Source organism: Puma concolor, chromosome B4, assembly GCF_028749965.1.
Source record: "Puma concolor isolate L17-30 chromosome B4, mPumCon1.1.hap2, whole genome shotgun sequence".
Taxonomy (NCBI): domain Eukaryota; kingdom Metazoa; phylum Chordata; class Mammalia; order Carnivora; family Felidae; genus Puma; species Puma concolor.
In genome coordinates, this window is record NC_141673.1 from 20636186 (window position 1) to 20661587 (window position 25402).

At 37.2% G+C, this 25402-nt stretch overlaps 1 protein-coding gene across 5 annotated transcripts in view; it reads right to left on the reverse strand.

Moving 5' to 3' along the window:
* ANO4 (anoctamin 4) overlaps window positions 1-25402 on the reverse strand; it is a 428017-nt gene that overhangs the window by 29327 nt on the left and 373288 nt on the right. For all 5 annotated transcript variants that reach the window (XM_086712549.1, XM_086712550.1, XM_025926582.2 and 2 more), the window contains 6 exons: window positions 23507-23671; window positions 17462-17498; window positions 14876-14987; window positions 13844-13901; window positions 13608-13705; window positions 11192-11334 (listed from right to left, as the gene is read on the reverse strand). In XM_086712549.1, the coding sequence (XP_086568675.1) occupies window positions 11192-11334; window positions 13608-13705; window positions 13844-13901; window positions 14876-14987; window positions 17462-17498; window positions 23507-23671 (613 nt within the window). The remainder of the gene's footprint in view (window positions 1-11191; window positions 11335-13607; window positions 13706-13843; window positions 13902-14875; window positions 14988-17461; window positions 17499-23506; window positions 23672-25402) is intronic.

Here is a 25402-nt window from a genome sequence, read left to right on the forward strand (position 1 = left end):
AAAATTGGACAGTACATGGAAAAGAATAAAACTGGACCACTTTGTCACTGCATACACAAAAATAAACTAAAAATGGATTAAAGATCTAAAGGTGAGACCTGAAACCATAAAAATCCTAGAAGAGAGCACACACAGTAACTTCTCTGACATTGGCTGTAGCAACATTTTTCTAGATATGTCTTCTAAGGCAAGGGAAACAAAAGCAAAAATAAACTATTGAGACTATATCAAAATAAAAAGCTTTTGCACAGCAAAAGAAACCATTCAAAAAACAAAGAGACAACCTGTTGAATGGAAGAAGATACTTGCAAATGATACATATGATAAGGAGTTAATATCCAAAATAAATAAAGAACTTCACCAATCCCCCTCCCCCAAATAATGAAATTAAAAGTTGGGCAAAAGACATGAACATACAGTTCTTCAAAGAGGACATACAGATGGCCAACAGATACATTAAAGGGTGCTCAACATCATTCATCATCAGGGAAATGCAAATCAAAACCACAATGAGATATTACCTCACACCTATTGGAATAGCTAAAATCAAAAGCACAAGAAACAAGTGTTGGAGAGGATGTGGAAAAAAATGCACCCTTGTGCACTGCTGGTGGAAATGCAAATGGTGCAACCACTGTGGAAAAACAGTATGGAGGTTCCTCAAAAAACTGAAAATACTATTACCATATGATTCGGTTACTCCACTGTTCAGTATTTACCCAAAGAATACAAAAACACTAATTAAAAAAAAAATGCATCCCTATGTTTACTGCAGCATTATTTACAATAGCTAAGATACGGAAGCAACCCAGGAGTCCACTGATAGAGGTATGAATGGATAAAGAGGTGGTATTTATATACAATGGGATACTCAGTCATCAAAAAGGAAATGAAATCTTGACATTTGCAACAACATGAGTGGATCTAGAGTGTACAATGCTAAGTGAAATAAATCAGTGAGATAAAAACAAAAACCATATGGTTTCACTCCTATGTGGTATTTATGAAACAAAGCAAAAAAAAAAAAAAAAAAAAAAAAAAAGACAAAAAAAATAATCCTGACTCTTAAATACAAAGAACAAACTGGTAATTAACAGAGGGGAGGAAGCTGGAGGGCATGGGTAAAAGAGGTGAAGGGGATGCTGAGTACACTTACCATGATGAGCCCTGAGTAATGTATAGAATAGTTGAAACACTATATTGTACACCTGAAATTAATATAACACTCTATGTTAATTACATTGAAATAAAAAAAACTATCTTTGTCCTATAAGTTTTGGTATGTTGTGTTTCATTTTTATTTGTTTTGGGATACTTTGTTTTCCTTTTGATTTCTACTTTGACCCATTAGTTGTTCAGAAGTATGTTTTTTAGTTTCCACACATTTGTAGATTAGAACTTTCTTCTTGTAACTTTCCAGTTTTATACCACTATGGTTGGAATATTTAGTTGGTATGATTTCAATCTTCTTAAATTTGTTGATTTTATGTCCTACCATATGATCTATCATGGAGAATATTCCATGTACACAATGAGAAGAATATGTATTCTGCTGTTGGATGGACTGTTCTATATATGTTTAAGTCCATTTGGTCTAATGTTTGGTTCAGTTCCAATGTTTCCTTGTTGATTTTCTGTCTGGATGATTTATCCACTGCTGATAGTGGAGTATTGAAGTCCTCTAGTATTATTGTACTGTTGGTCTATTTTTCTCTTCAGATCTATTAGTATTCGCTTAATATATTTAGGTGCTCTGATGCTGAGTTCATATATATTTATGACTATTATATCTTCTGGATGTATTGCTTCCTTTATCATTCTATAATGACTTTGTCTTGTTACTGTTTTTGCCTGGAACTCTGTTTGACATAAGTATAGCTAATCCCACTTTCTTTTCATTTCTACTTGCATGGAGTATCTTCTGCCATTCCTTTACTTTGGGCCCATGTGTGTCTTTAGAATTGAAACAAGACTCCTGTAGGCAGCATATAGGTGACTCTTATTTTTTAATCCAGCCAGCCACCCTGTACCTTTTAATTGGTGAATTCAATTCATTTACATTTAGAGTGATTATGGATATATAGGAACTTACTACTGCCATCTTACCATAACCAATAACCTTTTGGCTATTTTGTATTTATTTTGTTTCTTTTCTCCTTTGTTTCTTTCTACCTCTGAAGCTGGTGTTTTCCATTGTAATATGCTCAGTCTTTTTTTTTTTTTTTTTTTATGTTGCATGAATCTACTCCAGAATTTTGCTTTGTGGTTACCATCAGGGTTACATAAAATATCTCACGAATAAAACAGTCCATTTTATGCTGATAGCAACGTATCTTCATTTGCCTATAAAGCCTCCACACTTTTACACCTCCCTTTTTGTATTTTTGATGTTACAATTTACTTCTTTTTATGCTGTCAATTCATTAACAGATTATAGTAGTTATAATTATTTTTAATCCTCTTTTCTTTCAATCTTTATACTATATTAAGGGGTTAATACACCATCCTATTACAGTCTTCTATTTTGAATTTATTTTTCGTCTTTACCAAAGTTTTATGTACTCTCATATGTTTTTATGTCACCAATCAGCATCTTTTCATTTTTAGCTTGAAGAACTCATCAACATTACTTGCAAGGGAGGTACTGTGGTGGTAAACTCTTTTAGCTTTTGTTTGTCTGGGAAAGCCTTTATTTATTCTTCATATCAGAGGGAAAACTGCCAGGTAAAGTGTTCTTGGTGGGTAATTTTTATCTTTCAGTACTTTAAATATGTCATTCCATGCTTCCTGGCCTGTAGAGTTTCTGCTGAGAAATCTGCTGACAGCCTAATGAGGATTCTTCTTAGGTTACTTCCCCCCCCAGCCCCCCCCCCACCTCACCTCCTGTCCCTGCTTCCTTTAAAATTCATTATTACTGATTTCTAACAGTTTCATTATAATGTGTGTTGGAGAAGTTTGTTTGTTTGTTTTTTTGCATTGAGATAAGAGGGTGTTCAACTAGCTTTGTGCATTTGTGTGTCCAATTCCTTCCCATGATTTAAGAAGTTTTCAGCTATTATTTCTTTAAACAAACTCTCTGCCTCCTTATCCCTCTCTTCTCTTTCTGGTATAGCAGTTATTCTTATATTTGCCATTATAACTGAATCTGAGAGCTCTTATAGGGTTTCTTCAGTTTTTAAAAATCTAAATTCTTTATCCTTTATTTCTCTATTCCTATCCTCTAAATCATTTATTTTTTCTTCCATCTGACTTTCTCTAGTACCTAACTTATGCTCTCCATTGAATTCTTTATTTCATTTACTGAATTCTTCAGCTCCAGAATTTTTTTTTTATAAATTCAATCTCTTTGGTAAAGAAATCCTTCTGTTCATTCATTTTATTCCTGAGTTATTGAATTGCCTGAGTTTTCTTGTAGCTCACTGAATTTCTTCATAACAGTTTTGAATTCTTTATCAGTTAAATTATAATATTATGTGCCTTAGAATTTTGTTGCTGGAGAATTATTTTCTTTTTGTAATACCATATTTCCTTGATTTTTTCATAGTATTTAATGGTAGGAACCTCCAATTTTGCATTTGAAGTAGCAGACATTTTCCTTTGTTATGAATTTATGTTTACATTTCTTATAACTCAACAGGCTACATGCCTAATAACTTTTATAGTTTGCCAAACATATGGAAACTCTAGATGAAGAAATAGTAAACTATTGCTTTCAGGCCAGTTCCGGCCAGATCCCTGGTTTTGTTTCTTTTTGAAAACCATCTCTGAACTAAACATGGTTTTTTATATGTGAAGTGCTTATATTTATAAGGACTTGTATAATATTTTTCCTCTTGACTCCAAAGCTTAAATTATTTACTATGTAGCAAGGTTCTTGATCTCTGTTATCAGTTATGTTTTTTTCTACAAGAAAATGTTCCTTGTGCTGCTGTTAAGGCAGATAAAGAGGGAGATGATCACTTCAAATATGGTCATTGATTAAGCTGGGCTGGTTTTAGATGGTAGTTTTTATAAAGTGTGGTTCACCTCTGTTTTTTTTCTTGTTCTTTGGCTGTGACTGAGAACCTGGTGAGTCTTTATTTTCTTAGTCCTGAAAGACTGTGAGAGGTTCAGTTCTGTCCTTTGGAAGATTTCAATGTTAGCTCCTTAGCTTCTTCCTCATCACATCTTCAAAATATTACATTATTAGAGACAAAAAGTGGTTTTACATAAAGCTAAAAAGGTCAATAGTAAACTAGGAAAATCCTAAACTGTTTACACATAACACATCTTCAAAATGCATAAAAGAAAAGTTGACAGTACTAAAAGGATAATAAATTCACGATCATATGTGGGAATTTTAATATACTTTTCTTAGTGAATAAAATAGTATCTTAGTAGATAATATCTAGTAGAGAAAATAGTAGAGAAAATAACTTAGTAGATAAAGTAGACGAAGTTTAATAAGACCACAGAAGATAAAGACAACACAAACAGTGTTGACTAATTGACATATGTAGAGCATTATATCAAATAATTGCAGGACACACTTGAAGCACTCACCAAAATAGACAATATACCAGGGCATAAAGCAAATCTCATCATATATCAAACAACTGAAATAATATAGAGAATATCCTCTGACCACAATGAAATTAAATTAGAAATCAGTGACAGAGGGATAACTAGAACTAGAAAATTCCCATCTTTTGATAGTAAGCAACTATCTAAACATGTAACATTACTAAAGCAACATTACTAAAGTTGCTTACTTTAGTAACATAAACATAAAAGTAAGCAACATTACTAAAAAAATACATAGAACAAATATGAATGTCAATGGAATATATCTTAACAATGAAAATAAAACATGCCAAAATTTATGGGATGCAGCTAAAGAAGTGTTCATAGAGAAAATTATAGCTCTAAATGCCTATATTGGATAAGAATAAAAGCTGAAAAGCAGTGATTTAAGCTTCCCTCTTAAGATACTGGTAAAAGAGAAAATTAAGCCCAAATAACACATAAGAAAGGAAATAAAGATAAAAGCAGAAATGAATGAAATAGAAGGCAAATGAGTAATAGAGAAATAAAATCAACAAAGCACAAGTTGATTTTTTTTTTTTGGAAAAGATTAACAAGTCTCTTGACAGACTGTTAAAGAGAAAAAAGAAAAGTACAAACTATAGAATTATAACTGAAAAAGAGAACAATATTACAGGCCTTATATAAACAAAAAGTTAAGAAGAGGGTATTTCAAACAATTTTGTTCCAATAAATCTGAATATTTACATGAAATGGATAAATTTGTTAAAAAACAACTAAGAAACAGCTATTAAAATGGATACTCAAAATAGAAAATTGAAATAGTCCTATAGCTATTAAGTAAATTAAATATACAGTTAGAAATCTTCCCACAAAGAAAATTCCAAGTCTAGCTAACTTCACTGAGTTCTTCCAGATATGTATGTAAGAAATAATAATCTTACACAAGCTGTTTAAGAGAATAGGAAAAAAGGGGGAAAATTATCTGAATCAGAGGTCATCATAACAATGACACCAAATTCTGAAACATTACAAAAAAGAAAGTATAGTATATGTTTCATGAACTTACATACAAATATTAGCAAATTAAATTTGGCAATACAAGCAAAAAAAGGATGACCAAGTGATTATTTTTTCCAAGTCTGCTAGGTCAGTGGAACAACCAATAAAACTTTAACAACCAATAGAATCAATCAATGAAATTCGCCACATTAATAAAGAAGAAACACATGATTTTAGTAGATTTAGAAAAATGGTTTGATAGAATTTAATTACAACTTACGATAACGCTTAGCAACCTAGGGATATAAGTAAAGTTCTTACACTTAACAAAAGGTATGTACATGGCAAGGTTGGGGGATAAATGAGTAGGCAGGGCACAGAGGATTTTTAGGACAGTGAAAATACTCTATATAATATTATAAGGATAGATATATGTCATAGTACATTTGTCCAAATCCATAGAATGTAAAACACCAAAAGTAAAGTAAACTATGGACTTAGGGTGATTATGATGTGTTAATGTAGGTTCATCCTTGGTAAGAAATGTGCCACTCTTCTCAATTTTGTGGCAAATCAAAAACTGCTCTAAAAACAAAGTCTTAAAAAATCAATCAGACTTCCCACCAACAGTGCAAGAGGGTTCCCCTTTCTGTGCATCCTCACCAACATCTGTTTTTTCCTGAGTTAATTTCAGCCATTCTGACAGGTGTGAGGTGGTATCTCATTATGGTTTTGATTTGTATTTCCATGATGACGAGTGATGTTGAGGATCTTTTCATGTGTCTGTTGGCCATCTGGATGTCTGCTTTGGAAAAGTGTCTATTCATGTCTTTTGCCCATTTCTTCACTAGATTGTTTTTCGAGTGTTGAGTTTGGTAAGTTCTTTATAGATTTTGGATACTAACCCTTTATCTGATATGTCATTTGCAAATATCTTCTCTATTTCTGTTGGTTGCCTTTTAGTTTTGCTGATTGCTTCCTTTGCTGTGCAGAAGCTTTTTATCTTGATGAAGTCCTAATAGTTCATTTTTGCCTTTACTTTTCTTGCCTCTGGAGATATGTCAAGTATGAAGTTGTTGCAACCGAGGTGGAAGAGGTTGCTGCTTATCATCTGTAGGATTTTGATTGTTTCCTGTCTCGCATTTAGGTGTTTCATCCATTTTGAGTTTATTTTTGTGTATGGTGTAAGAAAGTGGTCCAGGTTCATTCTTCTGCATGTTACTGTCCAGTTCTCCCAGCACTATGCTAAAGAGACTTTCTTTTTTCTATTGGATACTCTTTGCTGCTTTCTTGAAGATTAGTTGGCCATATATTTGTGGGCCCATTTTTGAGTTCTTTATTCTATACCATTGATCTATGTGTCTGTTTTTGTGCCAGCACCATACTATCTTGATGATTACAGCTTTGTAATATGCTTAAAGTCCAGAATTGTGATGTCTTCCACTTTGGTTTTCTCGTTCAGGACTGCTTTAGCTATCTGGGGCCTTTTGTGGTTCCATATAAATTTTAGGCTTGTTTGTTCTAGCTCTGTGAAGAAGCTGGTATCATTAAAAATTTTTTTTTAAGTTTATTTATTTATTGAGAGAGAGGGGCAGAGAGAAGGAGAGACAGAATCCCAAGCAGCCTTTGCATCATCAGCACACTGCTCAATGTGGGGCTCGAACTCACAAACCATAAAATCATGACCTGAGTTGAGACTGAGTTGTACACTCAACTGACTGCCACCAGGGGCCCTTGTTGGTGTTATTTTGATAGGGACTGCATTGAATGCAAACTGGTACAGCCACTCTGGAAAACAGTATGGAGGTTCCTCAAAAAATTAAAAATAGAACTACCTTATGACCCAGCAATTGCACTAGCATGAATTTATCCAAAGGATACAAAAATGCTGATTTGAAAGGGTATATGCATCCCAATGTTTATAGCAGCACTATCAACAATAGCCAAATTATGGAAGGAGCCCACATGTCCATCAGCTGGTGTGTGTGTGGGGGACACACACACACACACACACACACACACACATACACACACACACACAAAATGAAATACTACTTAGCAATGAAAAAGAATGAAATCTTGCCATTTGCAACAACGTGGATGGAATGAGAAGGTATTATGCTAAGCAAAATAAGTCAGAGAAAAACAGATATCATATGATTTCATTCATATTTGGAATTTGAGAAACGACAGATGAACATAGGGAATATAAAAGGAAACTGGACAGCACTGGACAGCAATATGCAGAAGAATGAACCTGGACCATTTTCTTATACCAAAGGAAAAATAAGATAAAAACAAAGAGGGAGGCAAACCATAAAAGACTCTTAAATACAGAGAACAAACTGAGGGTTGCTGGAGGGTGGGAGGGTGGGGGACATTATGGAGGGCACTTTTTGGGATGAGCAGTGGGTGTCATATATAAGAGATAATCACTGGGTTCTACTCATGAAGCCAAGACTACACTGTATGTTAACTATCTTGAACTTAAAATTTAAAAACATTTTAAAAAATCAATGAGAAAAGAAAATCCCAATATAAAAGTAAGCTAAGTGTAGAAATTATAAATCTGATTCTAAAAGTTACAGGGAACCAATTTTGAAGAAGAACAAAGTTGAAGTTTTTGTTCACTTTAATATATCAGCAAGAGAGTAAGAAGCCAAGTCACCAACTGGGAAAGGCTATTTGATTTGCAACATAGATACCTGACAAAGGACCCATATCCAAAATAGGTTAATAACTTCTACAAATCACTAAGAAAAAGAAACAATAAGATCATGGATTTGAATGGGAATTCACAAAAAAAAGCATAGCCTTATAGCCATAAACATATGAAAAGGTGCTCAGCGTTACTAGTCACCACGAAATTTCAAATTAAAACCATGACATACTACGACATACCAACCAGAGAGGCTAATATTTGCAAGGACTAACAAGTTTTAGTGAGTGTGTGGAATAACTAATACTCTAAGACTGCTAAGTTGTAAATTGGTACAACTTAGTTTTAAAAACTCAGTGTTTGCTGAAGATCAACAGGTGCCTATCTTATGGTCCAGTAACTCCACTCCTACATAAATTCCCTTCAGAAATATGTACATATGTTAACCAAAGCACAGGTACAAAACGTTCACAGCAGTATTATTTGTAAAAGCTCAAACCTGGAAATATCCCACATATCTATCCCCAGTAGAATGGATAGATAAATATTGCTATATTCCTATTTATTTCCAGGAGCCTAGAAGATCTGCAGACTCACAAAATAGTTCATCTATTGGCACAGTGACATCTGCATTTCCACAAGTAAATTTGACTTTTTTTTTTTTTTGATTCAAGCTTGACAGAGGCTTTTATTCCTATTAGAAAGCATTTATCTAGCATGTTTATCCTTAGCAGTGCTCATGAAGTTTCATACTCATAAAGTAAATTTTATGATATGGGAGAGGGTTGAAAGTTGGGGGTGGGGTCTATGTGATTTAGGGGAACAGAAGAGAAAATTGGGGACTATCTGTGAGTAGAAACGCAAAAAAAAAACCCCCACATATGCCTAAAGATGGAGGTGAGTATCAAAGAGAAATTCCACCTGCTTCATAATTTTCCTTCAGGTATACATTCTAAGAATACTATATGGTAACGAAAATAAAATTTTACTACCTGTAGCAACATAGAAGAATCTTATAAACATGATGTTGAATGAAAGAACAGTATGTATTTTATAATTTCATTCACATGGAAATTTAAAAAAGCTACAATTAATCTATGGCATTAAAAACCAGAAAAGTAGTTAGTGAGGGTGTTATGATGTGGAAAGAAAACAAAGGAGCCTTCTTTGATAATGATAATATTCTGCTTCTTGATCTATCACAAAGAATGGCAAACATTTTCTTTAAGGAGTCAGTAAATATTTCAGACTTGATGGGCTGGGCTATACAGTGTCTGGCACAACTACTCAATTCTACTGTTGTGTAAAATGAACTATAGATAATATGTAACTAAATGGATATTGCTATGTACCAATAAAACTTTATTTATAAAAATAGGCAGTGGGCTCAATTTGGCCTGAGGGCTAGTAGTCTGTCAAACTCTTACTTACACAGATGGGAAAATTTGTAAAAATTTATGGATCTGTACACTTACTTGTATAGTTTTGCATTATCTGTTATACTTTAATGAACACATTTAAAAATATATAAAACAAAGCAGGGAAGTCCTTAAGAAAATAAAATGACGAGAATAGAAGGAAGCAGTTAGGATTCTCTGGCCTGCTTGCGATGCTTCCAAGATTTGTTTCTTGTTACAGATACCGCAGTACTTGGAACTGTACTAATTCCAGCCACATAAAAGCTTCTTTTCAAGCACTCAATATACCAACATTATTGTTCATTTCCTTCTTTATGGGAGAAGAGTCCATTAAGAGAACTCAAAGGGGTTAGTTCTCTTAATGAATTCCCTTTATTAAGTTTTATTATTAATGCCCACATTGATTTCTTCTCTGAGTTATATCATTCTGCCCTTCTATAATTGAAACTCCAAAAACAACAGTAGATGCTTAAGACATAAGCAATCTAAAAAACGTTAAGCATCAATTCTGCTATTCCTTTAATTTTCAGATTTTTCCCAGAAAGAACTCCTTTCAGAAGTAATGCTTCTTGTCCATCCGTACCCTCACTTTTACCCCCATGTTACAGAGCATAAACATAATTGAAAAAAAACAAACAAACCTATACACACTCAATATATCTGCTAAGAGATTTTGTTAGCTTTTCTCCCCTGGGAGATAAGAACAGGAAAATAATAATAATGATACAGATAACATGTACCAAGTATATACTATGAGCCAGTCATTGTTCTAAGCCCTTTCCATTCATTAACTCATTTAATCCACATAAAGACCTTACGAAGTGGTTACACTCATTATTATCCCCACTTTAGAGGTGAGCAAATTGAGACAGAGATTAAGTTATTATCCAAGATTTCATAGTTAATAAGTGATAGGGCTGGGATTTAAACCCAGGCAATCTGTTTCCATAGCCCATGCTCTTAAATAACATGCTAAGATAAATAGCTAGGGTTTGAATAATAGAGAAATCTAATTCCCTAAATGTAAGTTGCATAGTTTAAGCATTCCTGGCTTCCTGCCATCATCTCCAAGAGAAATGGCTGCTCCCCCTAAGCCTCCCCTGATGCATCCTGCAGCATCTATTATACTTTACTGCACTTATTTTTACATCTCTGGCTTTCCCTCCACATAAGTTCTTTGAGAGCTGGGACTATGCCTTATTCCTTCTTGTAGTTCTAGTGCCAAGCATACGGTCTGTCTGGACATAACATGGCTCAATACATGTCTGCTAAATGAGAGAATCAATCATGCCATGAATGATAACTCCTTTTTCTTTGGCCCACCAAATTTTCCAACCCATTCTTGTTTTCTGGTGATTGATTATAAGGGACAGGACCCAATATCATGAGGAGTTTGAAGCGACCAGGCTTTTGGCACCATCTCTACGGACTGAACTTCTCAAAGCAAGAAACTCTTTCCTCTGAAGCACTTAAGAATCCCCACATGCTTCTGGCCTCAGTGATAATGGGTGCATGTCTAGCTGAAGTATAGCTTGAGATCTAGAATTTGAATTTAGAGTTAATAGGATAAAATAGGATATTTCCATACTCATTTCTAAGTATTCATCGAAGAGTCCATAGGCGTTCATGGGCTGAAGGTTGTAGTCCTTTTCCCACTGTGGGAAACTTATTTTTCTTTCAGGTCCACGTTCCTGTCGTACTTTCCTTCTGGTCCACCAATTCTGAATTAACCTGCACGACAAGATAAGTTCCTTTAAAAAAATATATGGCTGTTCGTAAGACATAAGTAATAAGACAGAATTCAAATATGGAACCATCATTTAAAACTTTTTAGGATCGGCTGCCAAGGACATAAAACCTTGGATTAGGAAGAAAATAACAATGGAGGCTATACTTCATGCATTTGTACTTGCAAGTGAACAGAATGTCTGATGAACTTATTTTAAATATTCATGAAATTGTTTCATGTTTAGTGTTGCCTTGGAGGGTTGGATAGAAGACAGAGAGCATCTATAAACTGATCCTCTGGCACGAAGGCAATACCCTGACCTTGGAGTAGAGGAAGGTTTGGCTTAGCTGACTTAACTCAGGACCCATGAGCAGTCTTAACCATGTGGGTGCTGATCTGCATATTCTGAGGGAGGTCCTGGAAGATCTGCAAACCCACTAAATGCTTCCTCTTTTTGGCACACTGAAGTCTGCATGCAGTTCCACAGTTGGACTTGCCTGCTTTTAGCTTGATCTTGAGACAGGGGCTCTGATTCCCAGTAAAATGCATCCTATACTGGTGAGGTTAGCACATTAATCCTTAGTAATGTTCAGGAGTGCATCTTATGATACAGAATGGGGTTAAGGAAATGGGTGGGGGGTCAGGTCTGTGTGCCGTAGGGGACAAGGAAAAATTGAAGGGTATCCAAGAGTAGAAATGCTCAAAAAACCCCCCAAAAACAAAACCAACCAACCAACCAACCCAACAAACAAACAAACAAAAAAACCCAACCAGAAACAAAATGTGAAATAAAGGAAAAAATGAGAGGGGGTATTGAAGACAAATGACCTATTTCACAATTTTGCTCTATGTCCATAATACTAGAAGATAAAATATAGTTCCCTTGGGGGCACCTAGGTGGCTCGGTCAGTTAAATAACTGACTTCAGCTCAGGTCATGATCTCACAGTATGTGGGTTTGAGCCCTGCATCAGGCTCTGTGCTGACAGCTCAGAGCCTAGAGCCTGCTTCAGATTCTGTGTCTCCCTCTCTCTCTGCCCCTCCCCTGCTTGTTCTCTGTCTCTCTCTCTCAAAAACAAATAAACGTTAAAAAAAAAAATATATATATAGAGAGTTCCCTTGATGTCTCTGACATTTGATAAATTATGGTTTATACTTTAAAGAAGCATACAATGCTGTTAATTTTTAAACTTTATGCATTTAAAAAGGTTTTATAGAAAACATCAAGCACTTGGAATACGTTTTTAAAAAAGAATTCTAAGAATCGAAAACTACTGGCATTGGCTCCGACAAAGAGCCAAGAGGGGACTTTTTCAAAGCGATCCAAGTTCTAGCTAATTGTTCTGGTTGAATGGTCCTCCCTGAAACCTGGAGTTCTCTATGGAGACACCAAGCTGCCATGAAAACCAGTAGGTGTGGAAGGAATTAAAGCAGAAAGAGAGGGGCTCCTGGGTGGCTCAGTCAGTTAACTGTACGACTCTTGATTTTGGATCAGGTCACGATCTCACAGATTGTGGGTTTGAGCCCCATGTCGGACTCTGTGCTGACAATAGCTCTGAGCCTGCTTCAGATTCTCTGTCCCCTCTCTCTGCCTTTCTCTCTCACAAATAAACATAAAAAAAAGCAGAAAGAGAAGTTGCTGATTTATGTTCCTTTAAAACTTAACTGACCAGAGCTGAGCAAACACAGCAGAATTCAGTTATCCTTATAAAAGTGATGCATGTTTTTTGCCTATTGTCATCAACATAAACTCTTATCACCAGGTGAACATATTTTTGCTGGTTAGGATATGTTGACTTAGAAATACTCCAGTTTCTTTTCTGCATCTCTAAACTTTTTTTTCCCATAAGTTCCTTTTCTGTAGAGTTTGAATTTAAGATAGTTAAAAAAAAATTAATTCCTGATTTATCATGGGCGTGGGAGAGCAGAGCTCTAGTTAATGTGTCCTAACTAGTGAGAGCCTTGCAGTGCTATGGTATGAGGGTCAGAGGCATCATTTAAAGAAACTTCCAAGCAAGTGTTCAATATTTAGGGCCCCACAGAGACTTTTTAAAAGGATATTCACTATCATTCATACTTCTTATGCTAAATCTTCCTAAAGAGCTAATGTTTATTACTTTCATGACCGTCTTTGAATAACTGAGCATGAACGCTTAGCTCCAGGTACACGCCCTGGTGTAACTGCTGAGTCTGCATTGCTTATCTTACTTGCCACACCTAGAAAAGCCAATAATGAGCAATGCTGCATCTCTACTACACATGTCTAAGGTACTTACGGGTAGCCAAGTTCCATGAAATTATTCCAGGTCTGCTTTAGCACCATTATAATACCCATTTGCATACAGAGATCAATAAGGCATCCACTAGGGTGGCACTGCGAGGTAAGCAAACACAGAAATTCCAGAATCAATGGAGAGGAAGAAAGAGTGTCTGGTTTCTAATCTGCACAAAGTGGCCCTAGGCTGTTTAATAGAAGTCTGTAGCAAACAAGGAGATAGGGAAGAATACAGACCTCTTCTAGTCTCCATCTGTTTATCAGCCTCAAGTAGGCACCTGGGTGTCCTGTAAATCTTTAACACACAGAAAAACAGACCATTAGCATCCTGTAGGTCTAAGCTTTCGGTGACTATTATGTTCAGGGTAGCCTATCCTCCAGTGAAAATTACGGGTACAATCAGGTCTGAGAGAATTAGGAAACTCTCCAGAGCTGTCAAAACTGCAGCTTCTGGAATTCTCCGGGGGATATATCCCTTCTGGACTGCCTGGCTGCTAACCACAGAGGCCAGCTCTTGTTGCTTGCTGTGACTTTGAACATTTTCTGCTAAGTATCAAGTGCTCTGGCCTGTGTAAAAGCATGTTGGATTGAAACACATTCTGATCTTTTTGAATGAATGTTTAATTTAAAAAAATAACCAGCTTCACTATTTGACTAGAATTGCATGCTGAAGTAGCTTGAAACCGAGGAGAGGCTGCTGCATCCATCCCAGCAAAACCCAATGCTCCACCCTCCTCTGGTTCTCATCTCCTGGGAAACACTTCCTGGAGCAATGGAATCCATAGGACAGGACTTCTCCACACAGGAGCCTTTCCAAATCCTCATAACTGCTGGATTCGGAAGTTGCCTACTCTCCTCTGGAGTCCTACGTCAGCCCCTTTCCTGTCTGGATGCCTTTCCCTTTTCTGTGAAGGCCGGCATCCAGGATACACTGCAGATCACTGTCCCCATTACACCACCTGCTTGCATTGGTGTGAGACCCAGGGTCCTGATTCAGGTGTGCATGGAGCCCACAAGTTTTAAATTCATCCTTCACTTGTGCAAATGCTTCTCCTCTGTGTACCTTACACTGAGAAAAGGTGCACAGGTAACACTTGAGTGGAGCGACCATTCCCCACGAGGAGAATAGGAAGGGAAAGGAGGAGGCTGATCTTCTCTTTTTAGCCTTTGTAAAAATCACTTTAAAGGAGGTGCTTCTCTGTTACCCTGGTAGCGGCCTCTGAGCGCTCTGTCCTGGCCTCCAAAAGCGTGGAGAGATCAGGTTCTTACCTTCCAAGGAAGAATGCGATGTAAAATGTGGAGCTGTTCAGATTGACAAACTGAAAAAGGAACATTTTCAGGGTGAAGCTGTTCTCCCACTCAGACTCTGTGCGAGGCTGTTCTGTGGACAAAAGGGAGTAGAATTTGAGAGGCTGCATTTGACCCCTTCTCAACTCCCTCTGCCCTGCTCTCTATACACACAGGAGCAAAGGTGTTCTAAGGAAGCTGCAGGAGACCACAGTGCCTGTAGATGGTATGTGATGGAATGGACCACCCAGGGGATTGAGCCTTAAGCTTGCAGACCAGTCCCATCCAGGTTGTGGTGGAAAGCAGCTACTGACATGTCTGAAGCTACTGACATGGAATATCCAGTTTGTTCTGCTGTGACAGGATGCCCAGAAAGCCTGGAGTAGAGGCAGCCAGGCTTAAGGGGCCTCATTCCCAGGCCTGGCACCCTGCAGGAGTCTTTCCATTGCTCTTAGTTTCCCCCTGTGAGGTAGGGTCTGTGTGGGGTCAGTTTCTCTTCCAGCTCCTAATAATTCCTTGTTCTCAATATCTATTCTGGTGAAATGTCAGGTGCTGTTGGGCAAGAGGGAGTCAGACCCTCCCCTCCCAGAATGCTGAGTATCTGACTTCTTTGCCTGTCACCCTCATCCATCATTTTTCATTCCCGTGGACAAATAAAAAGGAGACGACCTCATTTTTAGAGCTTTTACTGTATATCACCATCTGCATCTTATAATATCCTGACCTCAGTCATGTGCCAGTTCTCATCTCTTTATATTTTGACTTCCATAAAGCAAATGCTCTTTGGACACTGATATGAATCAAAGTATAAATCAAACTTCCAACTTGACATCTCATGTCAAATGCACCTATCCTTCCCTCGGAGCTTCAACCTCATCCCAAACAATGTCAAGGAAAATGTATTTAATACAATAGTACTTTTTCTGTTTCCACATTCCCTGAGCTTCTATTGCTCTTTACCATTTCACCCCATCAGTTCCTTTTCCACTAATTATAATTCAAAATGCTTGCTGGAGCATATCTGAGAAGGGAGGGGAGAATATAATTTAACAAGGGTGTACTGCTGATGAGGGAAGAAAATACAGGATTGATGTGGGGGTGGGGGAGAGGGGAAAGTGAGTGATGGGCATTGAGGAGGGCGCTTGTTGGGATGATTGCTGGGTGTTGTATATAAGTGATGAACCATGGGAATCTACCCCAAAAACCAAGAGCACACTTTACACACTGTATGTTAGTCAATTTGACAATAAATCACATTAAAAAGATAAGGGTGCCTGGGTGGCTCAGTTGGTTAAGCGACTGACTTTGGCTCAGGTAGTGATCTCACAGCTCATGAGTTCAAGCCCTGCATCAGGCTCAGTGCTGACATCTCAGAGCTTGGAGCCTGCTTTGGATTCTGTGTCTCCCTCTCTCTCTGCCCCTCCCCCATTCATGCTGTCTCTCTCTCAAAAATAAATAAACATTAAAAATATTTTTTTAAAAGATAATAAAAGAGTTTTGGCTTTGTTTCACTTCTGCTACTGAACTACTGGTAACCTAGGAAGGTGTCCCACGTTGTTTGCCAGCTGGGTGGGTTCCCAGGTATCTCAACCACAGATGGACCAGGACTGTATCACCTCGGCATCTTTGCCAGCCTGGATCAAGGTGCCATTGGACACAATCTGCCAATGCAGTTACCTCTTCTGTGGATATGAACCTCTTTCTATCTTTTTGGGGAAGGAGAAGTAAGGATGGAGGTTTCAATGACATTAAAGGAGATATGCCACGTGCCTACCCCTGTACCTGGTACATAGAAAAGCTCGATACATGGCATCTTGTATTATGATTATTATAAATGAAAGCACTTTTGTGATTTTTTCCCCCCTCTGGACAAGCTATATATGGGAATGTGCTAAAATAGGTTACTTGTGGGAGCATGTAATTTTCTGAAATTGTATACAGTAAAATGACTGATGTTTCATTAACAAAATTGGGACAATTTTTATACCTTGAAAACATGGAAAATGCACAGTATATAGTAGGCTTCCAGATTGTTCTAATGCTTTATGGAGTCAGAGACATGTTCTTAAAGGTGACTTGTCCAGGTGAGTGTTATTTCTACAAACATCAGTAGTGGGGGTGGTCACCTACATTCCTGGTAGAAGGCTCCCAGTCTCCAAAACAGCTAACCTTGCTGCGGTTTTATATATACCATGAAAAACTTGATACATTTTTATTTAAATGAAAATTGTACGCAATAGCAAGTGAACAATTTTCTAAATGATTCTGGGCACTTTATTCACATGTACTTTTGTGACGCTATATTTTTTGTGCATTAAGAGAAAACCTGTCTAAAATTACATTACCTCATGATAGATAATATTTATGACAAGCTTTAAAGCTTTAGACAGAAAAGATCCCTCAATTGCTAGACATACTTAAAATGTTCCATTGAAAGCAAAGAACTTATTGTATGCAATTTGAAATAAAAAGAATATTTCTTTTCAGCAGTATTTCATAAATGAATCTTTGAAAGGATGCTTTACAGACCACAGTACTGTACCATGAAATAAGAAGGGTCTCACTTACCTAAATTCGTCAGAAGAAGTGCAACTTTTTCATAGAGCTGTAAAACAAATTTCATACATTTAACAAAAAGACCCTAGATGCTACAAAATATGTAATTATAAAGGAAATAGGTAATCAAGTCATGAGTGAAAATAATTTCATTAACCGCCCATTACTTGAACAATGAAAACATTGTAAACAAACATTGTGTCCTTTCTGGGCAAGAAAGAAATGCACAAGGTCCCATTTTACTATTTTTAAAATTTCACTTCTTATGTTGGAGTGAATAATTCTGTGGCAACAAGACTAGCTGCCACTGATGACCAGCTTGCTATGTGATGGCGGGCAAATCACAACATTCTTGGACCTTAGGATCTCTAAGACTGATTCTGATGATAAGATTCCATAATCTCAGGGCACCTGGGTGGCTCAGTTGGTTAAGCATCTGACTCTTGGTGTTGGCTCAGGTCATGATCTCAAGGCTTGTGAGTTTGAGTCCCCCATCGGTTTCTGTGCTGATAGCATGGAGTCTGCTTGGGATTCTCTCTCTCTCCCTGTCTCTCTGCCCTTCCTCTGCGTGTGCTCTCTCTCTCTCTCTCTCTCTCTCAAAATAAATAGACAAACTTAAAAAATATAAAAAATTCTGTAATCTCACTGTTTATGGACTGCTGTATTTTCTAGATTAGAGCATTAATAAATACTAAAGTGATGAAACCTTACTGGGAACTCCTAAGCTTATACTCTGCTTTTCCATTAGTGGATTGGATGCATCCTTCACTTACCCAGCTGTTTGGTAAATAGAGGGTCCTAAGAGGGAAGGGATAGTGTGTGTGTGTGTGTGTGTGTGTGTGTGTGTGTGTGTGTGTGTGTACATGATTTATAAAAGTGCAGGGTACAGTTCAGGGCAAACCCAGGTTTGCATCCCCAGAGAGGGTATAAATTGAGAAAAAGAAAAAGTGCCTTCTCTAAAATAAAAGATGATAAAATGGAAATTTCAGAAAACTAGTGAAATATATTTGAACAACATGAAAATTAAGATCCTATTTAGACTGAAATGGTGAAAATGCACTGGTTAAAATTCCCCTGGCTGGAATTATAACTTTACCAGCTAGCAAGCTGTAGGGCGTGGGCATGTTACCTTATCTCTTCTTCAAACCATTGTTTTCATTTTATGTGGTTGAGAATGGGTATAGGACTCATTGATCTTAAGGTCCTTCAAGCTTCTCAATTCCCTTATTCGGGATTTTGGCTAACTACAGAAATAGATAAAATACTGGCTGTATGATTCTAAACTTTCAGCAATGACTATGCTTTGCTATAGTAAGATAATTAATATGGCCATAGTATCAAATTTTGTGTATAGAAACTTCAGACTCTTGGAATCCAGTGTTAAAAGAGATTGGTGCAGTTTTTCATAAGAAATCCTGTGGTGTAGTCATACATTTTAATTTTATCTTAAAAATACTGGTTAACCACAGATTAGGACAGGTGTTTTTTAATAAAATATATTTTACTGTTAACACATTTTATCATTAAAGTTAATTATGCAATTTTCAAGGAAAATTAGATTTGACTGGTGAGACAACCTTTCTCAAAATACAACTTGAAAAAAAAAGTTTATTTGTTGATTTTGAAAGAGAGAGGAGGAGAGGGCAAGAGCGAGCAGGGGAGGGGCAGAGAGAGAGAGACGGAGACAGAGAGAGAGAATATCCCAAGCAGGTTCCACACTGTCAGCGCAGAGGCTGATGCAGGGCTTGATCTCATAAACTGCAAGATCATGACCTTAGCCAAAATGAAGAGTTGGATGATTAACTGACTGAGCCACCCAGGTACCCCTCAAAATACAATTTCTGATTATCTAGTTTATCATTTGTATCTTTAATGTTTGTTCAAGTGCTGCACTTTGCACTCCTGTCTCAAAGGTCTGAAAGCTGGTGACATGCCAACATTATTTTGGTTTGGACACTGAAAAAAAAAAAAAAGGAACTTAGAGAAAGAACAATGCAGGAGTCAAAATATGATTAATATTAACCTTGTGAAAAATAAGGCAAAGTGTATGGGGACACAGTAGGGATCCATGGCATCTATGAACATTTATAAAACATTTATAAAATGTTCACAGATGCAATGGGATGGACACTGAGGTTTTGAACAGGATGCAGCTGGAAAGGGCACATAAGCAGAGGGTGTGGTGACTAGCAAGAGACCTTCAGATGAGTGGTTTCTGGAAAAGGTCTGGTTTCTCATTAGGCAGTTGAGATAGAAATAATGGATGATTTGTTCTGATAAAAGCAGTAGAAAATCTCTTCTCAAACTGGATGCCACAAATTGGGAAAGTTAAAATCTGTAACTGACAGAAAGCTTTCTGACCTTAAGTATATTTCCAAAAGAAACTATGAGTGCTTCTAATTTGATCTTGTCCACCTGATCAATGTAGGTGGGCATGTTCTGATGCAAGCCATGTTTTATGGTTTACTTCTTTTTGGAACAAGACATTGTGGTTTTCACTGTTTAGAGTATAATGAAACATCTGATTCATATTGGTATGCCTGAGTAAAAAGGATGGCAATAACTTTTAGTCTCCTCCTGGGATGTATTCTAATTGACATCTTTTGTTTGTAACCATATTAAGATGTTCTTTGGTCACAATAGAAACAGAATGAGAGTGAAACAGTATGACAAGGAGCAAGAAAACCCATCCTACTCACTCTATCGTTCAAGTATTTATTTTTCAAGAAGAAATAAAATGAAAACTAATAACTGCCACTTAAACAGTTAGTAAGAAGTAAATACATATCATAAAACCTAGAAAATAGACATCGCTTATACATCTGCTTCTTCAGTTAGGGTTGGAGAACTCTAGCATAAAGTCAGAAACAGGGTATGTGATCTATAACAATATTATTTAAAAATTAGAGGCTGTAATGAACATAAGATAAAAGCCAATCTAGCTCTCAAGATCTTTATATTCGATTAATGTAAAGTAGTAATGATTCATGACTAAATGATGATTTCTTTTTTGCAAGACAAGTATGGCCAAAATTTTAAGTAGTTGAAAATAACTTATGTAGCCATAAAAATGCATATGAAAATGTGCATGAAACTATCTTAAGTTGAATAATTTCAGAAGCCAGTAGATAGTTGAATTCTGAACTGGTCAAAGCTACGTTATAGTTATTAGTCTGTCATCTGTCCTTTAAGTGATATTTGCTTCTTAAGGACTTACTTTTTAATTTATTTTTTGATATTCTGATGAAAATCTTTCCAAACTATGTTACACACTTGGTTGCCTTCATAATGGAATGTGCAAGGCTTCAGGGAATAAGATAGGACTGTAAATGTGTGTGCTCAGATGGGGACGTCATCAGAGATGGCTGAGGAGAGTAAGGCAACTGCTTCCTACACAAAAGGGTCTTGGATGCTGCTGCTTTGAGAGTTTTTACATACATATTTTTAAAATTTTCCTTCCTTCCCCTTGCTATGGCTTGTCATTTCCTGCTCTTGTCAGAATTCTTGCCTTAGTAACCTTCTGTTTTTCTAGTTTGATGTTGGTGAGAAATCAGAACATCAAAGGTGTTCACATGTACCTAAAATAAATGAAAATATACCTTAAAGGCATTATAAAAATACATATTACCTTTAGTGTGTGGACTCTACATCATCCATTTCAGTGACTCTGATGTGCTTGTTAGATAAAACATATAAATGCCTAGTAGTCTAGCTCCCAGCACATAGTAGGTGCTTTGCAATGTCCACAACTATATAGTTTTCCTACCCCCATGCTCCCTCCTTCATTGTTTGTTTACTTCCTCTTTTCTTGGTGTGTCTCATGAAGTAGAGATTGCAGGGTAACTGATTTCTAGTTAAACAAAATGTTACACTGACAACATTGGTATCTGCTCAAAATGTATGAGCAACCATGTATTTATAGACTCATTACATGTATACAGGAATTTATTAAGATGTACAAATTAAATTTTAATAAGACATTAGAGAAAAGAGAGCTTTAAGTCATTGCAAACTACCTAGACATAGAATCTTTCACTGCCCTGGCTGTTTGTTTAATTTCACTATGAATCACTCCCCTTCACAATGTGTATGTTCCACAATTAACTTGGAGACCAGCTAAGTCCTAGAGGAGGGAGTGCCAGGGGGTACCACATATCTACTCTCAATCTCCAAGTTCCTGTTATTAATCAATAATAGTAATATTAGTAGCAGTAATAATACTAAATCACCTACATTTTATTAGCTCAGTGATTACTAATTCACTTAAGAATCATAAATGAAGTTTTTCAATATTGGGTGGGTTGAATTCTCTTAGGGATCACTCTGAGTATATTGGTTATAGAATTTAGAATTGTTTAAAGAACTAGAAACGATAATCCAAACAGATTAAACAATATTGGCAACAGTATTAAATTGCTTGGCCTTTGGAAAACCCTTTTTTAATGATGAGAGCATTTCAGCATTATGGCCCAGATTTAAGATGCAATATAATTAAGGGTGAGGGCACCATAATTAATTGAACAGCTACTCCATGCCTAACACTGTGCTTGGCACTCCAAATACATTATCTTATTCACCCCCTGCCACAAATCTCTAATGTCAGGATTTTTATGTATAGGTTGACTTCAAATCTAACAATGTCAGCAAATAATATTATTCATTCTGCAAATAACAACAACAATTTACTGAGAGCCTACTATGTGCCAGGCCCTGATCCAGGCACTGGAAAATAAAAACAGTAAAAAAAAACATAGACAAAAGTGTCTGCCCCCATAGGCCTACATTCTAATAGAGAAGACAGATAATAAAATAAGTTTTAAAAAGCATACTATGTGGTGATAAGCACCACAGAGAAAAACAGAGCAGGTAAGGAGATAGGAAATTGTCAGAAGCAGGAGTGGTTATAATTCTAAAACTGAGTGACCATGGAAGCCTTATATTAGAAGAGTGACATTGGAACAAATACCTGAAGCAGGTGAGGGAGTAAGTCATGCAGACCCCATGGGGAAGAATATTCCAGGCAGAGAAAAGAGCGAATAAAAAGCCTAGGGTGAGAGCATGCCTGGCACATCCAGGGAACAAATGGAACAGAAGAAGCAGGGTGAGTAGGGAGAAGACAAGGTCAGAGATGTCACTGGGGCCAGAAGAAGAGTCCTGGAGGCCACATGAAGATGTGAACTTTTATTCTGAGCAAGAGGAAAGCCATCGGACATGGTGAACAGAGCAGTGACAGGAGCTGGCTTACAGGTAAGAAGCTCACTCCAGCTGCTGTGATGAGTCTAACTGAAGGAGCAGACCTAGCAGCCAGGAAGACCAGTTAGGAAGGCACTGCAATAGCCCAAGAGGGAGATATTGGGGTCTTGGACCAAGGTGGGACTTGGAAATGTGTGAAAAGCGATCAAATTCTGGAAGCAGTGAGAGAAACAGAGGAATCAAGGGTAATGCTGAAGGTCTTCAGCCTGAGCAGCTACATGGGGGAGATTGTGGAGGGGCTGATTCTGGAGGAAGGAGAGGGGGTTTGGGGAGGATAATGGAGCAGACAGTTGGATGTATAAATTTGGGGTTTAAGGGAGACATCTGGGATGAAATACAGAACTGAAAAAAGCATGAAATTAACACAAGTTACATGTGCCATCCCCTTGCAGGGCTATTCCAAGGAATGCTTTGGAAACTGACCACTTTTCTATCATTCAGAATCAAAAGGAAATGGGAACCAACACTTCTGAGCTATGTTACAGATTCTAAGCTGGGCCTTTAAAGTATCTTCTTTCTTTAAGTTTCCCCAAGGCGTATATACACAGTGTTACCTTATTGGGTAAAGAAGGGAACTAAGATTCAGAGAGAGCAAGTGCCTTGCCTAATCTTACACTAAAAAATCCTGGAGCCTAGATTTGACTCAATCCTTCTCAATCCTCCGCATGCCAGGCAGTTTGCTGCCCAGCCATCAACACCACGTGACAGGCTAGCCCCTCTGAAGCTGGGTCCCTTTTAGCAGCAGCAGAAAACTGCGGGCCACATATTTTAACCATTGGGCTAGTTACCGTGCAGCTCACTTACCACATTCAGCAGCATAATGATGCAGAAGTTGATGCACACGGCAGTCCCTGTTGTTGCAACCTGAGAGTTATTCCTGATTAACGCCCACTTAAAGGCAGCAAAAGTGCTGACCGTCACCACCCGGTAAATGACGATCCCGAACACGGCCGCGATCACCACGCAGATCTGGCAAGAAGACAGAGACCCCGTGAGCACCTCAGTAGAATGTCTCAGGAAAAGGGTTCCCACCACTGTAAAATCCCACCCCTGGAAAATGAGAAGAGGATATAAAACAATGGTGATACTGACTCAAGCAACCACAACAAAATGCTTGCTTTTTATTGTGATTATTACTTTCTCTTGCCTGTATTTTCTTTGTTATTCAAATAGAAAAATCATAGTGCTTGAAAGCTGATTAACTGTGTAAGCTATGGAGTAACATTAGCAGAATATCAGATTGAGCATATTTACTATGGAAATCTTACGATGTCACTCTTCTATGTAAATCTATTGGTTTCTTTCACTCTTAGAATAAAAGCAAAGTCTGTATGGTGGCCTGCAAGACTTTCTCCACCTTGTTGAAGGCCATTTTCCTTTCTGTCTAGGGACTCCAGAACCTCTTTCATTGTTTCAAATGGGCTAAGCACCCTTATTCTTCAAGACCATTTGCTTTGCCTAAAATGCTGACCCACCCCCTTCCCCTGCCAAACACACATATGTGCACACACACAAGCAAACTAGTTAACACCTACTCATTATTCACACCTCAGCTCAAGAACCACTTCATAACTAAAGCTTTTCATGCCCTCCAGACTTTTTTGTAATTGTTACATGGTACCTATACTCTTCTTTTAGTAGCCTATTTATAATTTCTAATAGTTTGTCAGTTTGATTATTGCCGGTTTCCACCACTTAGAAAGTACACTATCCACACCCCCCTTGTCTGTGGGGGATATTTCCAAGACCCCCAGTGAATGCTTGATACTTCAGATGGTATGGAATCCTGTATATATTGTGTTTTTTCCTATACACACATACCTATGAGAAAGTTTAATTCACAAATTAGGCACAGTAAGAGATTAACAACAGTAACTAATGATAAAATAATAATATACTGTAATAAAGGCTATATAAATGTTTCTCTCCCTCAAAATATCTTATTGTATTGTACTCTTCTTGTGATGATGTGAGATGATAAAATGCCTGTGTGATGAGATGAAGTGAGGTGAATGATGTAGGCATTATACTGTTAGGCTACTATTGACCTTCTGAAGATATGTCAGGAAAAGGATTATCTGCTTCTGGCCTGGGGTTGACTGTAGGTAACTAAAACCCTAGAAAGCAAAACTGCAGATAAAGGGGTGGGGGGGGGGGAAACCACTGTAAGTTCCATTAGGGCAGGTATGCCATCTGTTTTGCATACCACGGTTTCCATGGCACCTTAACTTAATTACAGGTGCACAGTAAGTGTTCAGCTATTTGTTGCTGAATACACCAACTACGTGATAGGTACATAATCTTTTATTAATCATTTATAAACACTGAAATGAGGAATCTTTCTCTGAAGATTTCATTGTATTTGAGAATATGACATGTCTTCTATCTACTGGAATCTGAGATTCCAAAAGGTTTTTTGTCTTTCATTAGGTGATTCAATATATTAAAGACCTTAACCTACTTATTTATTAAAACTTTAAGCTGGGCCTCAGGATGGGCGTTGCTGAGTTACAGACTGCTTTCTTTATAAAAGCATTCCTCTGTTTTACTAAAACTTATTTTGGCTTCCTATAGGTGACATGCTCTAAAAGCTTGGGCATGAACCCTAGCTGCAACTGGCCAAAATACAACAACAACTGCCCACATCTTAATCCTCGAGCTATGGATGGGAAGATAGGTGAAATCTACATTGACTTTCAG